This window comes from Nyctereutes procyonoides, unplaced genomic scaffold (assembly GCF_905146905.1).
Source record: "Nyctereutes procyonoides isolate TBG_1078 unplaced genomic scaffold, NYPRO_anot_genome, whole genome shotgun sequence".
In the NCBI taxonomy this organism is placed as follows: domain Eukaryota; kingdom Metazoa; phylum Chordata; class Mammalia; order Carnivora; family Canidae; genus Nyctereutes; species Nyctereutes procyonoides.
The window spans coordinates 26,198,129-26,220,836 of record NW_026575020.1 but is presented as its reverse complement, the minus strand read 5'-3'; the positions used below and the strand labels follow the sequence as shown (position 1 = coordinate 26,220,836).

Sequence of the window (22,708 nt, the reverse complement as noted above, 5' to 3'; positions counted from 1 at the left end):
CAAGTTATGTAAATTACAGGCAATATTGAGCTGAATATACTGAAATAAGAGAAAATTATACAAGCTAAAAGCAGAGGCTTCTAACTTTCTGGAAAGGGGCAAGGTACAAATTTGTTGTGTTGCCTCAGGGTTTTCATGTCTCTACCAGCTTGGGAAAAGTGCTGCTGTTACCAAATAGGAGTATCAGAGTTCTTTCCTCCATCTTTATTAACCAGAGAGCCTGCATGAATCGGGCTAAAAAAACAGTACATGTGTGTGGAACAGAGGGAGTGTGCGTTCTCAGATTGACTGCTGCTTCCTTATCAAAGTGTGTGACTAGGAAAGAGCTACCATTTGTGAGAGGGGACAAACAATGGCACAGTAGCTCCTTTTGACCTGTAACAGGCCTCTGCTTTAGGGATAAATCTCCTCACATTCAACATAGAGTTTTGTGCATGTATTTGCTTTCTCCTGTAGAGAGGATCTACTGTTTTCACCTGATCATCTCCAAGGTGTATTTGCATTGATTTGAGAAGGATAAAGGTGAAGAAACATAGGATCTGGAGCCAGACCACCTGGGCCTGGCGGTCCCACCTGTTGGCGGTCTGACCTTGGTCATGGTATTTAACCTACCTATACTGTACGTTTCTTATCTGTAAAATAGGGATAATAATTGTACCCCCCTCATAAGGTTGTTGTGAGAATTGTGGCAGGCATATAAGGAGTGCTCAAAAATATTAGCTGTCGTTATTATTGTGGTTAATGTTACCTTTGGACAAATGAAGGCAGAACAAGAAGGCCCCTTAAATATTCTCTTCTAGAGGAGGGCTGTTTAACTTGCCCATGCTTCCCCAGTTTCAGATCTCTAAGAATTCAAGATCATAGTGTGACCATTGCACTACATCACCAGTTTACCAGATGGATGACTCACCACGTGGGCTTAGTTTCGTGAGAGAAAGCAGTGGGGATGAATAAACCTAGTGCTGAGGAAAAACCATTAGCAATAGTATCACCTCACATTTATTGATGGGATGCAGGGAACCGTGCACAGACTATGGTGGAATGAATGTCTGACCCTCCGAGGAACCGATACTTACACCAGGGACACAGGAAAGGGGTTTGAAGAGGGCTGTGATGGGACAGAAGTGGCATTCATGGTGTGCTCCTCAGACTGTAAGATACAGGGTCAGTGGGCCCAGAAAGGGAAGTGAAGAGATGATTTTTCCAAGAAGGCAAATGACAGAGAAAGGGATAACTGCAGAGAGCCCCCTCAATAGGGAGACAATAGGAAGACTCTGAAGCCAAGGTGGGGCTTTTCGAGAAGTCAAGGAACTGCAAGGTGTCAAGGAGAACTTGGTGCTGAATAGTGCTGCATCAGAGCAGTCAGAAAATGAGTCAAGGGAAGAGGCTTTTGGGCAGTTTTTAGAAACTTTAGGAGGGATGGGAATGGAAGCCCAACTGTCCTATATCTACCACATCAGCCAACAGCCGTACTAATCCCTCCAAATGCTAGGTATAGGGAGGGGTCAGGAGGATTGGAGCTGGGACAGTTGAGGTTGTAAATCTTGCTCCATATATAGTGTTTGTAATTTATTATAAGAACAAATAAGTAGGGGCAGCCTGGGTGGCTCAACAGTTTAGCGCCACCTTTGGTTGAGGTCGTGATCCTGGAGACCTGGGATTGAGTCCCATGTCGGGCTTCCTGCGTGAAGCCTGCTTCTCCCTCTGCCTGTGTCTCTGCCTCTCTCTTTCTGTGTGTCTCGAATGAATGAATAAATAAAATCTTAAAAAAAAAATAACAAATAAGTAAAACAAACACAAAAATAAGTGCAAAATGAGGGATAAATTGCAAGGTAGATGGTGAGTGGTTAGAACTGTGAAGGCCCCTTAGTGAGTCTTCAAGGGTGAGTGGAATTTTAAGAAAATATTTTTTTTGGAAAGGAAGTGGGAGGCCAGTAGCCCTTGGCATGTGGAGCATGCGTCAGGTAAGTCTGAGGAATGAGGCCAAGAAAGTGAGCTTTTGAGGATATCAAAAAGCAAGCTTTACCTGCAGCAGGAGTAGTGACAGTTTTGGGGTCAAAGAGAAGTCTTTGAGTTTCAGTGGACAGTAGAACCCTTGGATGACACCTAAATCTGTACTTTGCTCTCGTGTCCATCGTTAGAAATCCGGCAGAATTGTGTGTGTTCTGGATCGTGCTTACTGGTCCAGGGGAAGGAGAAATCTGACTGGTTGGTACGTTGCCTTCTCTTCTCAGCGCAGAGGTGGGTGGGATCCTTCTGGACTCCTTAGCAGAGGACTCTTCCTCAGAGGCGTGTGCTTCTGTTAATTGAACTTGGTTGTGATTTGATGGTTTTAAAAAATACAACCCATAAACCAAAACAGCCCTCTTTCCCTACCATATTTTTCACTCTGTAAATTCTCTAGCTTTTGCTGTTGTTGTTGTTGTTTTTTGGGGGGGGGGAGAAAAAAAAAGTCATAGGTAATACCAAGCTAGAAGAGTGTCCCTTCTATTATTGAAAGGTTTCAGGAAAAAAAAAAAAAAGAAAAGTTTCAGGAATGTGTTCCCACCATATAGCCAGACTTCTGTGTTTACTCGAGGGAAGAGAAGCCTCTTTACAGATCACTGTCCAATGTCTGTCTCATAATTGGTTCCCTTTCTCTTTTTTAACATCCAGCCCACCTTGTTCTCTGTCTTCTAAATACATGCATCCAGATCATATGGCATCTCTTTGATTTAAAGATACAGAATACCTCATAAGCAAAAACTGGGCCATGACATGGCTATTGATGTGAATGTGTGAGCAGGTGGAGTTGGTGCCAAGCAGGTACCTGAACTAGATTACGTGCTGTTACTTGTTGCTTCAGCCATAACTACCAAGTCTCTAAGCACTCTGTAGGAGGAAGCTGAGCCCCATGGCAGACACTCTGATATTGAAGCCCAGGTGTGCATACGGGCTTTACTTACTGGCTACATGACTTTAGACAATTCATACCAACCCTTTCTGCCTTGTAGTGTTGTTTAGGATTAAAACCAAAACAAGGATAGTGAATGTGCTGGGATCCTTGGGTGGCTCAGCAGTTTAGTGCCTGCCTTCGGCCCAGGGCTGTGATACTGGAGTCCCGGGATGGAGTCCCACATCGGGCTCCCTGCATGGAGCCTGCTTCTCCCTCTGCCTGTGTCCCTGCCTCTCTCACTCTCTGTGTCTCTCATGAATAAATAAATAAAATCTTAAAAAACAAACAAAAAAAGGATAGTGGATGTGAAATTGCATTGTGAAATGAAACTCCCTGAAGATTTATGTCTATGCTTTTGTTTGCTTTCTAGAGTGTAATTCTTTTAATAAATAATAAAATCACACTGCTCCAAAATCAAATTACAAGAAAGCATATCAAGGGAAATCTTATTTCCCTGTCACTCTCTACTCTCTTCCCCTTCCCCTCTTTCAGGTTACCAATTTCTTTTAGTTTCTGTTTTATGTTTTTAGCATGTTTTAGTGCATCAAAGGTAACACACCATATTACCCTGCTCTTGCTCTCACTTCACTAAACAGCATGTCTTGGAGGCATTTCATATCAGTATGTTTCCGAAACGGGACAGCTTGGTTATTTTCCATTGTCTGGATGTACCATAGTTTATTCAACCAGTTCCCTTACTAATGGAACTTGGGGTGTTTCCAGTCTTTTGCTGTTACAAACAATATTGCAGTAAGTTAATATATATATGATACTTAGAGCAGTGCCTAGCATATGGTAAGTGCTAAATGAGTATTAGTTATTGTGCATAAATACATAAAGTATTTGTGCAACTATTGTATGTCTGTGGGATAAAGTCCCTGAAATGGCATTAGTGAAGGTGGGTAAATGCATTTGAAACTTTTGTAGATACTGCCAAATTCCATTTCATAGGGATTGTGTCATTTTGCACATTTACAGCATACCCTATAGAAATAAAAGATATTAAGGCTGCTTTACACAATGGGCACCTAACAGAAGTGGTTGACAGATTATCATCACTTACTTATCTGTAGAAATTATGTGTGTTCATACTTGGAGACTAGACTGTGCCAAGGCCTTAGTGAGTGATGGGTTTTCATTTAGACTATGCTTCTAATATTTTCCTACCACTTATTCTACCCTTTTTCTCGTATTTTCCATTATAATAGCAGAAACATGTTCATTAAGCATAGCACCAAAGTTAAAACTGTAAAGGAGAAAAGATTGATAAATTTGACTTCATAAAAATAAAAACGTGGAGTGGACTAGAAAGCATCACAGACTACATTAGAAGGAAAATGACATGACAGGAAAAAAATGTGTGCAGCCATGCTAATGTATTAATATATGGCATGTTATTACCGATCCCTGTGAAAAAGGGAAATACACCAGGTAAAAATAGGTAGAGGCCCCAGATGGGAAGTTTGCAAAAGAAAACTATAAATACAAGTAAATACACAAACACAGAAAGGCTTAAATTGGACCCAAAAAGATGGTTTGTAATTATAGATACCAATTATTGATGAAGATTTAAGAAAATTAAATAGATAATTAAGTATATGTACAAAGATTTAATTGCAAAAATATTTATAGCATGAAAAAACAAGTCAGACTTCATCAGTAGGGGATGGGTTAAAATTCATTGGTTTACTCATCCAAATTCAGCACTTAAAAAAATATGATGTAAATAGTTGTATTCTTTAAATTAATATGGAAAGAGATGAAGTGGAAACCAGCCTGTGTGGTACTTTGTAATAAAAAAGTATATGTGATGTCTTGTTTTTATTATATGTATAGAATCTACACACACCGAAACTTTATCAAAGACTGTATGTAAAATCTGAACATGGCTTATCTCAAGATGGTGAGATTGTAGGCAGTTCTTAAATTTATATCTTCTCCTCAACCACCTCTTGCTCATTTTCTTCCTTTTCATCTTCCTCCTTCCCATGTTTACAAAATCTCTTTAATAAGCGTTGTTTGGGTAATCTTTAGGTTTGGGAGTCAAAAACCAATGTAAGACTTAATTCAGAAGTTTTGAGGAGAAAATCACCTAACCCGTTGTATAAAATTACCAATTTGTTGTTTTTTGTAAGGTTTCTTCACCTGTGTACCTGGATTTGTAACATGGTTTTAATTGTATTAGATACATCGTTTTTATATAGTTTACTCTCATTGCTTAAGTATTTTCCATGTTGTTACGTGGTCTTTGCAACTTCATTTTAAGTTTAATTTCATTTTAAGCTAATGTTCCGTGAAGTAGTTTCAAACTATTTTTTTAATTTTTTTTTTTTAAGATTTTATTTACTTATTCATGAGAGACACACAAAGAGAGAGGCAGAGACACAGGCAGAGGGAAGAGCAGGCTCCATGCAGGGAGCCCGATGTGGGACTCTATCCCGGGTCTCCAGGATCAGGCCCTGGGCAAAAGGCGGCGCTAAACCGCTGAGCCACCCGGGCTGCCCAGTTTCAAACTATTTATTAGGAAGTTGGAAATATGAGACAAATGCCAGTGAGGTTTTTGTTTCCCTTTCTTGGAGGCTTTCTTCAACGTTATCACCATCAGATGAAAGATTGGCAGTGACTTAATGAAGCCATGAGAGTCCAGCCTCCTTAGGTCCCTTCTGCCAGACACATCCATCAGAGCAGAACAGAAACTTGATTTTGTCACACCTTTTTTTTTTTTTATTTTGTCACACCTTTTTCAAAAACAGTCCCCCCCAAAAACACCACATCAACCCCAAATCATGTGTTAGTGAGGCAAAGTACCTCATAGAAGATAGCAAAAAATACATCTAATTCATAACTGATAATATATTTATCACTTTAATCAAGTCTAAAAGGTTGAAATGTAAGATCTCTGGTAGAATTTCAGAAAACTCTTCTCAGGTAAAGATCTTCTTTCCCTTACACTAACGTTTTCAAAACTATTCTGTTTCTGAGTGAATTTGGCCTAATCAGTCTAGAACTGTATCGACAAACACTGTTTTTCCCTTTACAGACCAACACTACCCTTTCTCTTAACAAATACAGAAACATTGGCAGTTTTATAAGGGATTGTTCACTTATTTCTTTCTCATTGTATGTAAATAACACTTTAAAGCTTAAGCAAACTGTGATTTCACCTATTTCCTAAAGCTGAATTTCTTTATCCATTTATCTGTTTCCCTAAATATAACCCTGGGATCCTGGTTGCAGATTTTTCTTTTCCTTTTTCCCTGGGGAATGCCTGTTCCTAGTGGCCACAGTGCTTACAGGCTATAAGCTGCAACTTTCTTCAAATCAAAATTTTAACCTTTAAACCTGTCTAGGGAAAGGAAAAAAAAAAAAAAGCCAAAAAACCCAAACACCCTGTCTGAATGGGTAGTTTGCTGCTCCCCTATGCAGTGCTTGCTTGGGTTTCAGACATACTGATCTTAATCTGAAACTCCCAAGACACACAGTAACAACAGTTACAGCAGCCCCAAGTTCATTATCTGCTCAGGGTGCAATTACCTGGCAGCCACCTAGAGCGTGAGGTTTTTCTGGGCCCCCAAAGAACTCATATCCTGAAAAGAGAAGACTAATCAAGGCAGGTCCTCTGGGTAGGGACACTGCGAGGGTGGATTGCAATTGATAGGAGCTTTAATTTGTGAGGACTTAATCTAATCTGCTTTTGGAACAAGATAGTGTACATGTATTTATTGTCCATTTTCTCTGTGCATTCTTTGAAGACTCATTTGATTGTGTGATGATAGTATTGTCATAAGGACACAGAACTTTATTACATGAATCTGCCTCTGTCCTTCACCTGCCTCACTGCCCAGAGCTACTCCAGGGATTTATTTAGCCTGTGTTATGTTAAGGGAAAGAATGACTATTGTCTCAAATGGCATGGTGTTTAGGAGTCTGGTTTCCTGTCCTGAAAGCCCCTTTTGGGGAAGGCAGATAATGAATTTCTCAGGAAGCAGTTACTTAGGATGCAGCAGGAAATGGTACTGGTTAGCTCTTCAGTTGACCCAGTAGACAGAGTTGTCTGTCCGTCGATAGAACTTGGTAGCAGTATAGGTGATAGTGCAGCCAGGTCCTTGACTGACTGACAGAAGGAAAGCCAGGGACTTGGGAGTCTATAATCAAGCCAGGAGCCAGAAGCCGCCCAGGCTGCAACACGGACCTGTGTTCCCTTGTCAGGACCTTCCGTTGAGAAAAGGAGCTTTGGATCAGGAGGCTGGCATCATGGACAAATATGCCTTCCTTTACCCGTCCTGGAGGGAGCCCATAAGCACTTCGCCAGGGCATTTTCTGGTGATGATAGACATCCCGTGCCACATCACGGGGAGCTGTCTTTGGCTTCTGTCAGAGGTGAAGAGGGGAAGTGGGTACGGGTCACCTGACCAAAACAGTTGTGTTTTCATGTTAAATAATGTCCTCTGTTACACCATTTAGCTTACACAATTAGATTTGCCATCCTGTTGTATTTTAAGTACTTAAATCGGTCTGGCCTGTAAAGCAGCGGTTGTCAAAGTGTGCAGGTCCCTAGGGCCCTCTTAGGAGGGTTGCAAGGTCTTCCTTCAACAACATATCTGTGTGAGGCCAGACTTTGCTTCCTCCACTTCAGCCAGAGAACACATTGCAACAGATTGAAGACAGAAGCAGATAAAAGAATTCACCTGTCTTCTGTGAAGCCAGACATTAAATTGGAAAACAAAGCCACTTTTCTAACTAAAGTTTATTTTGTTTTGGAGAATATAATGATTTTTTCCTAAAAATATATTATTTATATTCATGTTTTTTTCATTCTTATGAATTAGTATTTTTAACTTTTGTTTTAATTTCTAATATGGTAAATATCAGCTGTTGCCTACATAAACAATTTTTGGGGGTCCTCAGTAATTTTTAAGAGTGTGTCATTTGGATTCAGGGACCTAGAAGTTTGAGAACTACTGCACTAGAGGACTACCTTGGGAGAAATACCTATATCTTCTTCCTTTCTTTCGGTCCTATGTAGTGAGAACCTATATAGCACAGATACAGATTTGTACAAACAGTTTGAGAGAAAAATGGCTCAAGTGTCAGGTACAGAACAGGTGCCAAATACGGTAAGATAGGTGATGATGATGATGATAACTGCTAGTGCCCCTGAGTCCTTGGATGTGTAGGTGCACACAGTACCTCTATGTAGATTCACATTTTTGTGCTCTGTGCTCTCTCCTTGACCAGTTCTTGTTTTAAATACACACACTTTAGTCTCACATTTTAATTTTGCTCTTTATATCATCAGTAGCTCAAGCGAAGCATTTCCCAAGCATTTCCCCCTGCCTGTTTAGATTTGTTGGATGTATGTTCCTGAAGGGGAATTTGTTTTGTCCTAGTGGAGCCTGAGATACAGGGTTATTCTTCCTAAGGGAAAAGGCAGGCTTCTAAGATGGATAGATGATTGCTGACACCATGTTTTGTCCCACCTGTGCTTTCAACCTGGGGCGCTTGTACAACTGTGCCTCTCTACAGCCCTCCCCACTAGAGAGATCCAGAAACCCCAGGGACTTGCTGAGGAAGGCCTTCCAGTGCTGCCTGAACTTCACCACAGATTTCCCACTAGGAAAATAAAGACTGTGTAACTTGCATATGTGTTATCATCTGCAAATAAGTGGCTACCTGGCCCCATCAGGTTTCCCCTGGCAGCTTACTAACTGGTTGTAGGAATTTACAGTAGGGAGGAAGGCAGGAGATGAGCCGGTAATGCTGAGAGGGTGGGGAGGGTAAGAATGGAACTAATGTGCTTGCCCTTCTGATCCTAGAGATTAATCCCCTTGGTGTGGGCTATATGAACACGAAGCGTCTCCACCTGTCTTCTGGGGCCATGTGTTCATCTTCAGCCCAGACAGCCTGGCCAGTGCAACAGCACCAGATATGGTAATATCTTTGATCTGAGGCCCAGGTCTGAACCTTACCTGCATGACTGGAGCCTGTCATTTACTTACTCTGGAATGTCACCCAGTTTTCTCATTGATAAAAGTATAGGCATGCCCGTCATGTCTGCTTCACAGAATTGTTAGCAAGACTTAGATTAAGTGAGGTTATATAGATGGGAAAGCTGAAAAACGTGCAAATACAAGTTTTGTAAAACACTTTTTTATAGTGCCAGTAGGGTTCCTGCCCTTTGCCCCTTGCCCTCTGCATTCACGAGGCTTCTGTTCTTTTCTCCAGGTTACCTGTGCATGACAGATGAGTGGTTCTCTGAATATGTCTACGAAGTGGTGGTGGACAGGAAGCATGTCCCTGAAGAGGTGCTAGCCGTGTTAGAGCAGGAGCCCATTGTCCTGCCAGCCTGGGACCCGATGGGGGCTTTGGCCGAGTGATGCTGCCTCCAGCACTCTCTTCCTCCTTTGGGACCTGAAGTAGCTGCAAAAGACAGATCCAAGGACTGAAGCCAAAGTTACACAGGTTCCTACAGGACACAGTCAGACTCTTGGATTTCTCCTCCAGGAACCTCTTTGGAGAAGTGTGCTTTATGATGAAACAAAATATTCTTAAAGGAAAGATCAGGTCACACTATGTACTCTCCTCACCTCCAACAGCTCAGGATCTCTTCCCATTTTAATCAGATGTAATTGTTTGTCTTAATTGTCAAAACAGGTCTGGTGTAGTTAGTGTCTTTTAATAAGACAGGAGAGGAGCGATTGAATATGGAGAGAAAATGGACCTGATGCTCCTTGTTTCTAGAGTAGAGTTGGGGGAGGGTTATCCTAAGATTTGAGCTTTCAAACTGCATGCTGCCTGACAGTATCACTGTCCTTCCTAGATGGCAGTCACTAAATTCATTTTTTTTTTCAAGGTAATTTTATGTGCCTCTAATAACCCAGGAAAGGGAGGTTGATCAAGTCTGACATGATTCCTTCCTATTGTTTGGAACTGTGAGGGAGCACAGCTCTACTCCAGCAGGGTTAGTAGAGGCTTAGAGAAAGAGGAGTGTGAGAACAACTAAAACTTTATCATGATCTGAATTATAATCATTAGGGGGAGCTCTAGCCAAATGGTTTAACTTCTGCCTCTGGAATTGGGAGTTGGGTGGGTAGGAAAAGGTGATACCATTCTTTCTGACAACTAGATGGTGCTGAGAAGCTTTTGAATAAAACACTTTGCTAAATGAGAGTAAGTGGCTTATTTGATCTAAGAGTTTCTTTATTTAGCAACAAAGGGAGGCAACCAGGTGACTCATATTCCTCAAAATGGAAAAACAGCGAGAGAGTCCAGGGCTTCCCTGCTTCAGTTTCTCTGTGGTATAGATAATCCTTGCCAGCTGGTGCCGATCCTCACTAGCTTCTGCAGAGGATTTCCAAGCATCTAAGAGAGCTTGTGTCCCTGCACTTAGTCCTTTCTTTCATCCAGATCCAGGGTCTCTATAAGAGTAAGAAATGAAGCTTTGTTGAGTCCAGCCTTGGAATTGGCTGGAGAGTATGTGATTTACTGAGACTGCATCTCCCTTTCACTGAAAGCAAATAAGTATAGTATCCTAATCAGCATTTCCATCAGTGCCTGAGCCCCCTACCTTTCTGGCTTTCCTAGAATCTTCTCAGTCCTAGCAGGGATATTGTCTGGTAAAGCACTTCCAAGATAACATTAGATAAAGACCCAATCTTTAATCGAAGTGTTTACAATATTGTTGTAGACCCTTGATGTTCCAAGCAAGATAAATAAACCCATTTCTAGACACATCATGTCAAAACCCTAGAACAGATCTTAAAAGCATCTAGGAACACAGATTATTCCCTCCAAAGAAAAGACAATTAGATTGACAGCTAACTTCTCATCAGCATCTGTATAAGCAAGAAGACAGTGAAATATATCTTCAAGGTGCTGTGAGAAGTTAATTGTGAGCCTAGAATTCTATACTCAATGAAACTGTCTTTCAAGGGTGAAATAAAATATACTTTCAATCAAACAGAAGGGAAGTGATCCAGTATGGAAGTTCTGAGATGTGATAAATAAGTGCATCTAAACAAAAAGTGCCTGTAGGTAAGTCTAGTAGCATTCAAAGAAAGATGAAACTAAAATACACAAAAGTAGATAATTATAATTAGGGAGGTGATTGGACTAAACATACTCCTTGTCATTTAGGAAAAAATATTGATTAATTTTAGACTGGTCTGTTAGTGCTTGCTTCATCAGCACATATACTAGACTTTGGTATGTTAATAATTTATCCTAAAATTCTCTAGATTAACTACTAAAAAATAAGGATATAGTTTCCAAGCAAGAATATAATCAATCCATGAAAATACAAGATGGTGAGAAAAAAAATGCAGAACAAATAGAGTGTCCAAAATAAGAGATAAATGTAAATGTGTCAATAATTACAATATGTATAAGTGGGTTGTGTTCCTGAAAGAAGACAGATTGTCAAACTGGAGTTTTGGGTTTTTTTTTTTCTAAGATTTTATTCAAGAGTGAGAGAGCATGAGGTGGGGAGGGGCAGAGGGTAAAGGAGCAGACTCACCACTGAGCAAGGAGCCCAACGCAGGGCTAAATCCCAGCACCCCAAGATCATGACCTAAGCTGAAGGCAGATGTTTAACTTGACTAAGCCACCCAGATGCCCCTCAAACTGGAGTTTTTAAAAAAGAAATTCAGCCATAAGCTGATTACAAGAAACATCAGCAACCTGGGGTATAAAAAGGATAGGAAAGATATATCAGGCAGATACTAATCAAATCTGTTGTGGCTATACTAATAATTAGCAAAATTAAGGCTACTCAATAACTAGATTGATTCTTGGGTATATTATTCACAGCCTTCCTGGAGTTGTACAACACAGTGACCTTGGAAATAGGCTTAAAACAAAAAGCAGAGATACTAGAGATAGAATCACTGCATAATTATGTGTTTACTTGATTCTCCAGAAAAATATAGATCCTAAATTTTAAATTAGTACATACCTAGTAACCTCAAAATATATAAAACAAACAACTATATGGAAAAATAATCCAAATCATAATGGAAGATTTTAACACACTTCTCAATCGTTGATAGATCAAGCAACCAAAAACTCAATTGAGTATGTAAAAGATTTAAGCATTTAGTAAGTTTGGTATAATGGACATCTATAGAACACTGCATCTAATAATTGCAGATTCTTCTTGAGCACACATGGAACTTTTTCAAAAATTGGCCATGTATTACGGAGTACAGTCAACGTCAACAAATTTCCAAGTGATTAAGTTAGAAACTAAAATTAAGAGATAGCTAGAAGTTTCCTATATGTTTATAAATTAATTCATAGATCCAAGAAGAAATCAAAGGAAATTTAACCTGAACAATGGTTAAAAAAAAAAAAAAAAAAAACAACCTGCGTATCAAAATGGCAGGTCCAGCTAAAACAGTACTTAAGTTTTATAGCATTAAATTTTTATTAGAATGGAAGAAAGGCTGAAAATTGAGCTAAACATTTATGTCAAGAAATTAGAAATGCAAAATCAACCTAAAGAAAGCATAAACGTAGGGATCCCTGGGTGGCACAGAGGTTTAGCGCCTGCCTTTGGCCCAGGGCACGATCCTGGAGACCCGGGATCGAATCCCACGTCGGGCTCCCGGTGCATGGAGCCTGCTTCTCCCTCTGCCTGTGTCTCTGCCTCTCTCTCTCTCTCTCTCTCTCTCTCTCTCTCTCTGTGTGTGACTATCATAGATAAATAAAAATTAAAATATTTTTCAAAAAGGAGTATACTATTATAGATACTGCAGATATTTGAAAACTGGAGGATACCCTCAACTTTGTTAAATGGTTTAGAAGACCTACATCCACAACCTCCAGAGTAACAGAAAAGGAGAAACAGTAATCTGGAAAGCAGACAGAAGCATTGGAAGATTTAGCAGAGCTGAAAAAAACTGAATCCTAAGCAATGGTGGAGAAAGCCAGTGCTAAGCAAACCAATTTACATTGCATAATCCCCTGAATATGGTAGTTCCAGCTAGCCATTAAGGGAATTGGGAACAAAAGGAGGGTTACTGGAGATGTCTGTTAGGTTCCCCCTCCCTACTTTGGGCAGCTAAGTAACTCTACATCCCCTGCTCTGTCAGCCAACTCAAGATTTATTCTCAAGGGAGAAGAGTTTATGGACACATAACTGAGGATGAAAGTGCCATAAGAGGATAAATGAGTATTTGCATTCTGAATGTTCTCTGCCATGGTGGCTCAGTTAAGCACCCATCTCTTGGTTTCGGCTCAGGTCATGATCTCAGATGGAGCCTTGCATCAGGCTCTGCACTCAGTGTGGAGTCTGCTTGTCCCTCTCTCTCTCTGCTCCTCTCCTGCCCCCCCCCCATAAAGTCTTTCAAAAAAAAAGTTCTGGTGCTCAGGAGATTGGAAATATCTGGGGAATCTTGACTAGCCTAAAAGGAAGGATGTAAAGAATTATTTTATGGCATAAAACATTATTTTATGATCTGGCATAACAAGGATAGTAAGAGAAAAAATTACATGTAAATCACACATAAATATAGATGCAAAAGTCCTAAAACAAAGTACAAAGCAAATCCACAATAAGTAAAAAATAATCTTCATAACCAAATATTTAATAAAAGCTATTTCTCTTTAAAAAAAAGATTTTATTTATTCATGAGAGACACACAGAGAGAGGCAGAGACACAGGCAGAGGGAAAAGCAGACTCCATGCAGGAAGCCCCATGTGGGACTCGGTCCCGGGGCTCCAGGATCACGCCCTGAGCCGAAGGCAGATGCTCAACTGCTGAGCCACTCAGGCGTCCCTAAAAACTATTTCTCAAATAAAATTCAGATCCAGTGGAGAGAAACAAACAACATTGCATATGTGTTCTCTGCTGAAGACAAAGGGAAATGAGCCAAAAGTTTAGCTAGAGACCAGAATTGGAGGAACTTGCTAATATTTGGGTGACTGCTGAATGCAGAAATAGGGAGGTGGGACTGGGAACTCTTTAGCTTTACTCTGACCCCTAGAAAGTCCTTGCCAGCCAGGGTGACTCTGGAGACATGTAGAGTCATGCTGACACTACACATCCAAGAAGCCAGGACCTGATAATGAGACATGCCTTCAGGATGTGGTTGTGGAGCATTTGCTTGCTCCAGCTTGTCCTTAAAGAGCAGCTTAATTCGAATTTGCTGCTGGCAGCACCAGGGCCCTTGTGCTGTAACTCATTCCTCCAGTTGTGTGGTGTGGGCCAGCAGTGCTGCTGAGCATGGGGACCGCCATTGAGCCTGACTCCTTTAAGTAATTCCAGATGAGCATTCCCATGTTTAGGACAACTTGTTCGAACAGTTGTTGCTGTTTCTGACTCTGACTCTTCTTCCCTGGGGGTCTATGAAACAATGTGATTGAAAATTAGCAATAAGCCAGCCAGAGCTGTTTTGCTTCCTTTTTTTTTTTTTTTTTTAAAGAGAGAGAACAAGCAGGTTGGGGGAGGAGAGACGGAGAGACGTAGAGTGGGGAGGATGGGAGAGCAGAGGGAGAGGGAGAAAGAGAACCTTAAGCAGGCCTCACACCCAGCAGGGATCTGCTCCATCTCACAACCCTGAGATCATGACCTGAGCCAAAATCAAGAGCCTGAGCTGCCCAGGTGCCCCTTGTGTCCCTTTTCAAATTCAGCCTTTTCTGCATTACCACAAAGGGAAAGGAAGACAGGGACGGAGGGAGTGTTCAATCGTTCGGTTCCTACCAGCTGTAGCTATTTGGGAGCAGGACTGTGAAGACGGGAAGCCTCTCTGTGCGCCGCTCTCTCTGTACAGTTTGAATACTAACTGTTCTCTTTTTTGCTTTGCTTTGCTTACTCCTCTAGAACTCTAGTTCTGTAACTCCTCTTGAAGTGGATGGAGTGCTCTTGGGAACCATCTTCCCGGCTGCCTCATGTTTGTTTTCTTTTTTTAAAATCAGCTGCGGGGATCCCTGGGTGGCGCAGCGGTTTAGCGCCTGCCTTTGGCCCAGGGCGCGATCCTGGAGACCCTGGATCGATTCCCATGTCGGCTCCCGGTGCATGGAGCCTGCTTCTCCCTCTGCCTGTGTCTCTGCCTCTCTCTCTCTCTCTCTCTCTCTCTCTCTCTCTCTCACTGTGTGCCTATCATAAGTAAATAAAAATTAAAAATAAAATAAAATCAGCTGCAGTTCAGGAGAGCAGAGAAGCCAAGACAGGGTGGGCCAATGGTGGAAAGTACTGGAGTGTGGTTGACTTAGAGTTGTAGCCTCCCTGCTTCTCCCCTGGCTGGGGACCTACTTGGCCAGAACACTGAAGAGATCCTTGGAACATTCTGTGCCAGGAGCACTCGGCCTCCTCCCTCGTGGCCTCTGCCCACCTCTGCAGACTGGACTTCCTCATCTCCCGTCTTATTCACTCTGCTGCTGCCAACCACCCTCTTCCTATTTTGCCCCTCAGACACACCAAGCTCACTCCCACCTGCTCTCCCTAGAGCTCCCTCCCGTCTGTGCATGGCTGGCTCCTCATGACCCAGGTGACGTGAAGGCCAGCTTCCCTCCCCACTGCCTCGACCACTGCCATACCAGCCCTCTCTGCTGCCATCATGGCCTATTTTCTTCACAGCGCTTATCACTTTCTGTGATGATCCTATTTATTTATATGTTTGTCTGTGTGCCCCAAAGTCGATTCTCCCTGTCAGCTCCCCAAGGGCAGGGGCTTTGTCTTGCTCACCACTGCGTTCACAGGCCTGACTCGTGGTAAGCACTGATTGGCTGACTGATTGAAAATGCCCTATTTTCTGACAGCTCTACTCAATTAAAAGTTTATACATAGATCTGAAGTCTGCTTTCCTATATAACTTGCTCAACGGGGACGAGGAGCAGAACAAAGTCTCTGTGATCTTCATTTCAGTGCTGAACAGAAAGGTCTAGACTTCATGAAGGTGACTTACTTAAGGCGAGTAGAAAAAAGAGGGAAAACCCGCCAAGTTTTATGTCACTTTTCTCACTGCTTTTACCTTTCTCATTTCAAATCAGCCCAGCACCATGGGAGGCGCAGGGATTTTAGACTCAGTCTGGTTTTACCACTGTCTGTGTAACCACGGACAAGTTATGGAACCTCTTTGAGCCTTGGTCTTCCTACCACTTTTATTGGAAAATAATATTTTTAAGTGTATTAAGTATGAAAACTTTCAGCTTGAAAAGGATGAAAACGGTCCATTATTTTTAAAAACGTTTACAGCAAAATACAACCAAAGAATTTATACTGCATATTACCCTATAAAGTAGGAGAGGACAAAGGACAATGTATAGAATGAGTCTGGTAGATGCTCCATTAACAGTAGCTTTTATTAAAAAAAAAAAAAAAGATTTAATTTAGGGCTGCCTGGTTGGCTCAGTGGTTGAGCATTTGCCTTTGGTTTGGGTCATGATCCTGGGGTCCTGGGATCAAGTCCTACATCAGACTCCCCACAGGGAACCTGCTTCTCCTCTGCCAGTGTCTCTGCCTCTGTGTGTGTGTCTTATGAAAAAAATAAATCTTAAAAAAAAAAGTTTTTATTTATTTGAGAGAGAGAGAGCCTAAGGGGGTGGGGGAGGGCAGGGCAGAGGGAAAAGCAGCCTCTGACACTACACAGGAGGACTCAGTCTCAGGACCCCATGATCGTGACCTGAGTCAGAGGCACACTTGATTGAGCAACCCAGCACCCCAAATGGTAGCTTTTATCAATGATCAGTTCTCACAGAGCTTCTCCCAACACATCCAGTATTGTGCCAGGGCCTCTGAGGTCCAAACAATTCCCTCCTCTCTAGGGTTGATCATTTTGCTGGGAAAGTCAGGTGTATATACACAAGCCAGGGGACAAGGTGGCTTTCTATGAGTGAGACCTTCTAGTAAGTGCCATACACTTACAAATGGCTTGAATGTTGGCAAAGGAAAAAAATGCTGACTGGTTCTACACTCACTTCTAACCACAGTGACTACAGACCTCAATGAGGCTGGTGGATGAGGGTGGCCAGCTTACCAAGAAGAGACAAAGGGAAAACCTCCCTACACAGAGGCACAAGTTATCTTGAAGTTCCTAGAAGGGAAGAAAATCCAAAGAGAGGGTGAGTGTTTTATAATCTTAAACTGGCGATGGAAAACTGGCAATAGGAGCACAGGCTGGAGGGGTGACCGACCTCAGGGGCTGGAAGCACAAGACAGGTGATCTAAAAAGAATTATGTACCTTTTGGTCTCATCTTGCGCAAAGCCCTAAACTTCACCTCTCAGCTCACTGCATCCTTGCTAGTAAGTTAGAGCAAATATTTGCCCCCTTCCTTAGGGAAGAAATGGAATTATAATGGTGCTGATTAACTTGGCCCCGTTTGGGGAAGAATCAGTCTGAACCACATGAAGCAGAGCCACGGCCCTGGGGACACCTCCAGGTTCTACCCTGCTCCGAGGCAAGGCTGGGGCTCCTGTGATGTCTTCCTGCCTTCTTGCTTTCCCTCTGTTTCTCTCTCCCTTCGTGTTCTCCTCCTCCTCCCTGTTCTTCTTCCTCACCTGTATATACTTTGATTTCAATGCACATTATCAGCCTCCCCCTGCCCAACAAACAGAGTAGCACCTGTTCTATGCTCGGCTTTTTTCCCCCCTCGGATAACAGTAAATCTTGGGGCACCTGGGTGGCTCAGTGGTTGAGCGTCTGCCTTCAGCTCAGGGCCTGATCCCAGAGTCCTGGGGTCCAGTCCCACATCAGGCTCCCTGCAGGGAGTCTGCTTCTCTCTCTGCCTCTTTCTGTGTCTCTCATGAATAAATAAAAATCTTAAAAAAACAAAAACAGTAAATCTTGTGAACTTCCCAGATGTGCCCTGATCAGCTGCCTCCCTCTTTCCACCAGCTGTGTGGTCCTCCACTGTGGGCTGTGCCAGGATTTACCTGGAGCCCTGGTTTCAATGGTGCTCCCAGTCTGTCAAGAGCAAAAAGCACTTCTGAACTCAGTTCCCTGGCAACAGGTGGGCTTCCTGGGGCCTGCTGTGGGCCAGGCGGGAAGAGACTGGAGCCCCCTCCCTCGGGAGCTCAGAGCCTGGCGGCCGAGGCAGGCAAGGAGGAGAGACAGGGGTTACAGATACCCAGTGGGGTCCACAGGGCAGCAGCGCCCTTCCTGGGGCTCTTGCTGCTCTGGGCTCAGACTCCTCTGCCAAGGGAGAAGGTGAGAAACCAGCCCCCCTCCAGAAGGTGGCCCCCAGCTCAGGGTGTTTACCGCCTGAGGAGGGAATTCCGTAGGAAGGAAGGAAGGAAAGATCAAACATCCCAGTTCAAAGATATGACAGCGCACAGGGTTGTCACAACGGGGGAGGGCTTGTTTATCAAACGCAGGAGGCTGCTAAGGGCTGGGAAAGGAGGGGCCAGGAAAGGTGACCAAAGCACCTTCCTCAAGGCTGAGCGTGAGCCAACGTCCCAGGCCCGGCCCTCCCGGGTCACCCTGCTGGCGCTCCGGATGGGGCTGCCCGGCCGAGGCCCTTCCCTGTTTCTTCGGGATCCGGGAGGGCCTGCCGCTGGGGACCGGCCCGGCCCTCTTGGGGGAGATCCCGCAGATCCCGCCCCGGGGCTCTGAACTCTGCACGTGGCTGGACACAGCAGAGGGGCCAACACTATGTCACCTCCCGGCAAGTCACGGGCTGCGGCGCTGCGGAAGGGATGGGGCAGGCTGAACTGCGAGGGCCCGAATGCTGAGCGGAGGCCCAGAGGCGTGGGCCTCGTTTTCCATTACTGTGTTAAACAGAACAGAGGCCCGATGGACAGACGGCCCCAGGCCTGCAGGAGGGGAGGCTTGGCCTTAGCGGGGTGTTCCTGGTCTGGCTCCGCAGGGGAAGGGCTCGCGGGGCCTCGAGGCGCCCAGAGAGGTGCTCCCGGTGGCGGCGCCGCGTGCGTGGGGACAGCGGGCTGCGTCCGCCCTGCAGCAGCCGGAGCCCGGGAGGAATCGCTGCGGAGCGGCCCGGGCTCCGGGCTCGGGCACTGGGGCGGCGCCGTCGTGCCCCCTCCACGCCGACCAGGCGCCAGCCTCACAGGGCCTCCTCCAGGCTCTGACCTCCGCCTCCCTCCTGGCCTCGTTCCTTATGTTCCAAGGGCCCTGCCTGCGTCCAGCGCCCCCCAGCTGCCCTGGGGTATCCCCGGCCTGGGTCGGGCGAGCCCGGGGAGCCTTCCCCGGAACACGGCATCCACGTCAGCTCTGCCCTGCTGCGTGGCTCTGACGGGAGAGCCTCTGCGCTCCTGTGCCCGTGCGAGCAGGTGCCCAGGCCTGAAGGCGCTGGGATGGGGACGGGCAGCCGGGCAGGGCGCAGGGCTGCGGGAGCCCACCCTCAGGGGGAAGGAGGGTGGGTCTTTAGCAGGGAGAGAGCCAGCTGCTGGAGATACCTGGGCAGCTGAGGCAAAGAGTCAGCAGCAGGTGGGGAAGGGGTCACCCTAGGGAGGAGAGACGGGCTGGATTCAGGGGCGGCTGAAGCTAAGTAAGCAGTGTTTGTAGGGTGGCACCCACAGGGACAAGTGGAAGAGCAAGCCCATGTTTAGAGAGAGGATGGGCTGTGTGGGACAGTTCTGTGTGGGCTCCACCAGGGAGGCAGTAAGGAACGAGAGAAGGTAAGTCTGGGTAAAGTCTAACATCGTTTTCAGGTAGCGTCCCCTTAGCCAGGGAGCAAGAGGACAGAAGACTGGCCTGGGTGGTCCAAGGCTGAAGGAGGAGGATGGGGAAGGACAGGTGCACAGCTGGGCCATGCAACTGTCAGCCTCTTCGCACCCCCCAGCTGGGTGGTGCCCACCATTCACAGAATCCCTATTTTACACATAAGGGACCCAAAGGGCAGACAGGTTGACGTAAAGGAACTCACCTTGTGTGGGAGCAAACTCACATAGACAGTAAGGGCTCAGAGCCGAGATTTAACCCAGGCCCGGGGCTTCCCACTCTCCAGGCCAGCACCGCACCAAAGAAGGCACCACCCAGAGCGGCCTGGGCTGGCTGGCCAGAAATCCGTACTAGGATCTAGGAAGAAGGCCAGGAGTGGAGCGGTTGGTGGGGCCGTGGAGCGGTGTTACAAGCCACGTTGGAATCAAGGTGGAGGACAGACTCGGTGGAGCCTAAAGTCACCCCCAGTGCTGCCACAGCCTGTGGCCCCCTCGCACTCTCCTCCCCGGTTCTGCCCTGCTCCCTCCTTGGAACGGCACCCTGTGTTTGCTTAGCCCCTTATCCATACTGCGCTTACACACGAGTTTAGGAAGGCCAAGGAGAACCCGGGGGGGCAGCAACTTGTTCACCTGAAAGGGGGAGGTGCCCACGCGGGCCCCTGCCGCCCGGGGATCTGGCCCGAGATGAAGTTCCCAAGCTTGCCCAGGAATCACCAGCCTGGCTCCGCAGCCCTTCTCGCCAGCGGCTCACCAGAGCGGCCCGGCTGCCTTGTAATTGCCACCCTGATGTCTAGGTGGCGCCAAAGCCTCACACTGACGGCTCCCAGGTTGGGGAACCCACCTGCTCCCGGCAGACACCAGCTCAGCCCAGCTGAGTGCATGCTCAGCTTCGTGGGTTCCATACCTCCAAGTGCACAGGGGCTGCAAGCTTGTAATTCCTTTCTTCCTTCAGCTTTGCTCCAGCCCTGGCCTCCTTTGGGAGGAGCGCGAGGCGCTGGTCCCAGCCCTCTTATCTCTGCCTCAGGGACATCCCAAAGCAAGGACTCCATCTGTTCTTTTCAAAATGTAACAAAACAAAACAAAACTGCAATAATCTACCGACAAATAACATGAAATTCATTTTTAAACTTAAGTTTAAAAAAATTTTTTTTAAATCTAAGCAGTATTTTCACATTGGTTCAAAACAATAAGCTCCTGTTGAACCTCCTCAGATAATGAAGATATCGTAGCACCTTATCGACTCCAGCAACGACCACAGGCATGTCCGCTTGGGCAGATCACTAGCCAGACACTGTTCTGATACAGCTTTGAAGTGTGGCTAGTTGGCAGGAGAACGAATGCCTCATTCCTTCTGTCTGCAAGTATTTGGTGTGAGCCACTAAGCTGGGCACTGCTGGAGGCCTTGGGGATGGCCAGGTCCCTTCTGGCCCAGCGCACGTCCCCGGGCTGGGGACGGGGGTGTGGGGGGGGGGGCAGATGAGCTCAAGGACTGCCAGGCGCTAGGTCCTGGGGAGAGAAATAGATCAGGACTCCGGGGTGGGGGGCGGGGGGAGGTGATGGGGTGTCAGTGGTCCAGAAAGATCGCTCTGAAGGAGTGATTTTTAGCAGAATCCCAAACATAATTTTGGGGGCAACTGGTGCGGGCGGAACTAGACCTGCGGGCTGTGGGGCGGCCCCTCTCCCGCAAGGTGAGAGCAAGGAAGTTGGGATCCTTGGCTCGGCTCGGCCTCCGCCAGGGCCCCCGCTGGCCCCGGGCTCCCCCGTTCCCAGCGCGCTCTAGGGAGGGGGGGGCTCCTCACGTCCCCCGGGGCCCCGGCTCCCCCCGGGGCCCCCTGCAAGGCGCGGCCCCTCCCCCACCCGGGAGAGCGCCCCGGGCGCCCCCACCCCACCCCGGGGGAACGCCGAGCCGCGGCCACGCGGAAATGTAAAGTTTCTGCGGCTCAAAGTGACGCAAAAATTCTTAAAGAGCTCTTTGGCGGCGGCTATCTAGAGATCAGACCATGTGAGGGAAGGAGAGTACAAATACGGCCGCTCGGGCGCCAGCTCCGCACAGGCAGCCGCGCCCCCGGGCCTCGAGGGCGCGAGGGTCGCCCCACCTCGGAGCGCCGCGGACCAGCCTCCGCACGGACTCCCGGCAGGTGGGTGGGCGGCCGCGGGGGCTCGGGGCGAGCGCGGGGCGTGCTCCGAGGCGCTCCGTCCCCGGCCGGAGACGCGTGGGGGCCCGGCGGGCTCCCGATGGCCCCGGACGGGGGGGCTCCTTCGCCTCCCGAGGGTGGGGGGCTTCCTCCGAGGCCGGTACCGGAGCAAGACCCTGCGAGGCGGCCGCACGCCGAGCGCTGCCCGGCGCGGGGGGAAAGTTGCTGCAGCTGAAGTCGCGGCTTCTGCGCGCCCCTGGGTCAGCGCGCGGCGCGCAGGCGGCCCGGCCGAGGCGTTTCTGCAGGGAGGGTCTGGTTGACATCAATGCCCGGTATCTAGAGAAGTCTCTGAACGACTCTTAAGTGGGACGGTGGTTTCCGCCGGCAGAGCCCAGGCACCCCTCAAACGCCTCCCGGGCCATTCAGAATTTATGGGAAACTCAGACTCCAGCCGTTGAAGTGTGTTAAGGAAAATGTTTAGTGTTGCTAAAGAAGAATGTGTGCATTTAAATATGTCTTGGAAAACACTCTGTGGAGCTAAAGAACGCAAAGGAGCACGTTTCCTTTTGCACTGGGGCTTTTTGCATAAAGAATTTTCTTTTTCAGTTGGGGTTCTGAAGAACTTGAGAGGGGTGGAATTTCTAAGAGGCAGACATTACGAACGCTTGTGTGTGCGTGTGTGTGTGTATTTTTATGATCTATTTTGTCCAGAAAAATGAACCAGGTCAATGGATTATTTATGAGCCTGCTAGCTCTCATCATGGTAAGACTAGATCAAATATTTAATGTGTTTTGCTTTCAGTTACACAGGGAAAATGTCTAAGAAAACAACACTGGGATTTATGTTTAAATGAGACGGAGGGGCAGTATGAGCGGCATTAGTGTTTGGGTTTTCAGCAGTGGAGGGAAGCACACAGCTTTGACTCTGCCCTGCTCCTTGCTTTTGTGTGGAGCCACTGATGCCAGTGGTGGTTTTCGTACCACAGACTGGGATGCATGCAGGTGGCTGCTCCCAGCACCA

General features: G+C 46.3%; 2 protein-coding genes across 3 annotated transcripts in view; both read left to right on the top strand.

Moving 5' to 3' along the window:
• The window catches only part of BLMH (bleomycin hydrolase), a 48,901-nt gene extending 38,796 nt beyond the window's left edge, over window positions 1-10,105 (top strand). The window contains exon 12 of the mRNA XM_055325838.1: window positions 9,161-10,105. Coding sequence (XP_055181813.1) covers window positions 9,161-9,312 — 152 coding nt within the window. The 3' untranslated portion in view covers window positions 9,313-10,105. The remainder of the gene's footprint in view (window positions 1-9,160) is intronic.
• An 11,486-nt stretch (window positions 10,106-21,591) lies between these two features.
• Window positions 21,592-22,708, top strand: part of SLC6A4 (solute carrier family 6 member 4) — a 36,477-nt gene continuing 35,360 nt past the window's right edge. For both annotated transcript variants that reach the window (XM_055302315.1, XM_055302239.1), the window contains exon 1: window positions 21,592-21,690. The gene's annotated coding sequence lies outside the window, so the exon portion shown is untranslated. The remainder of the gene's footprint in view (window positions 21,691-22,708) is intronic.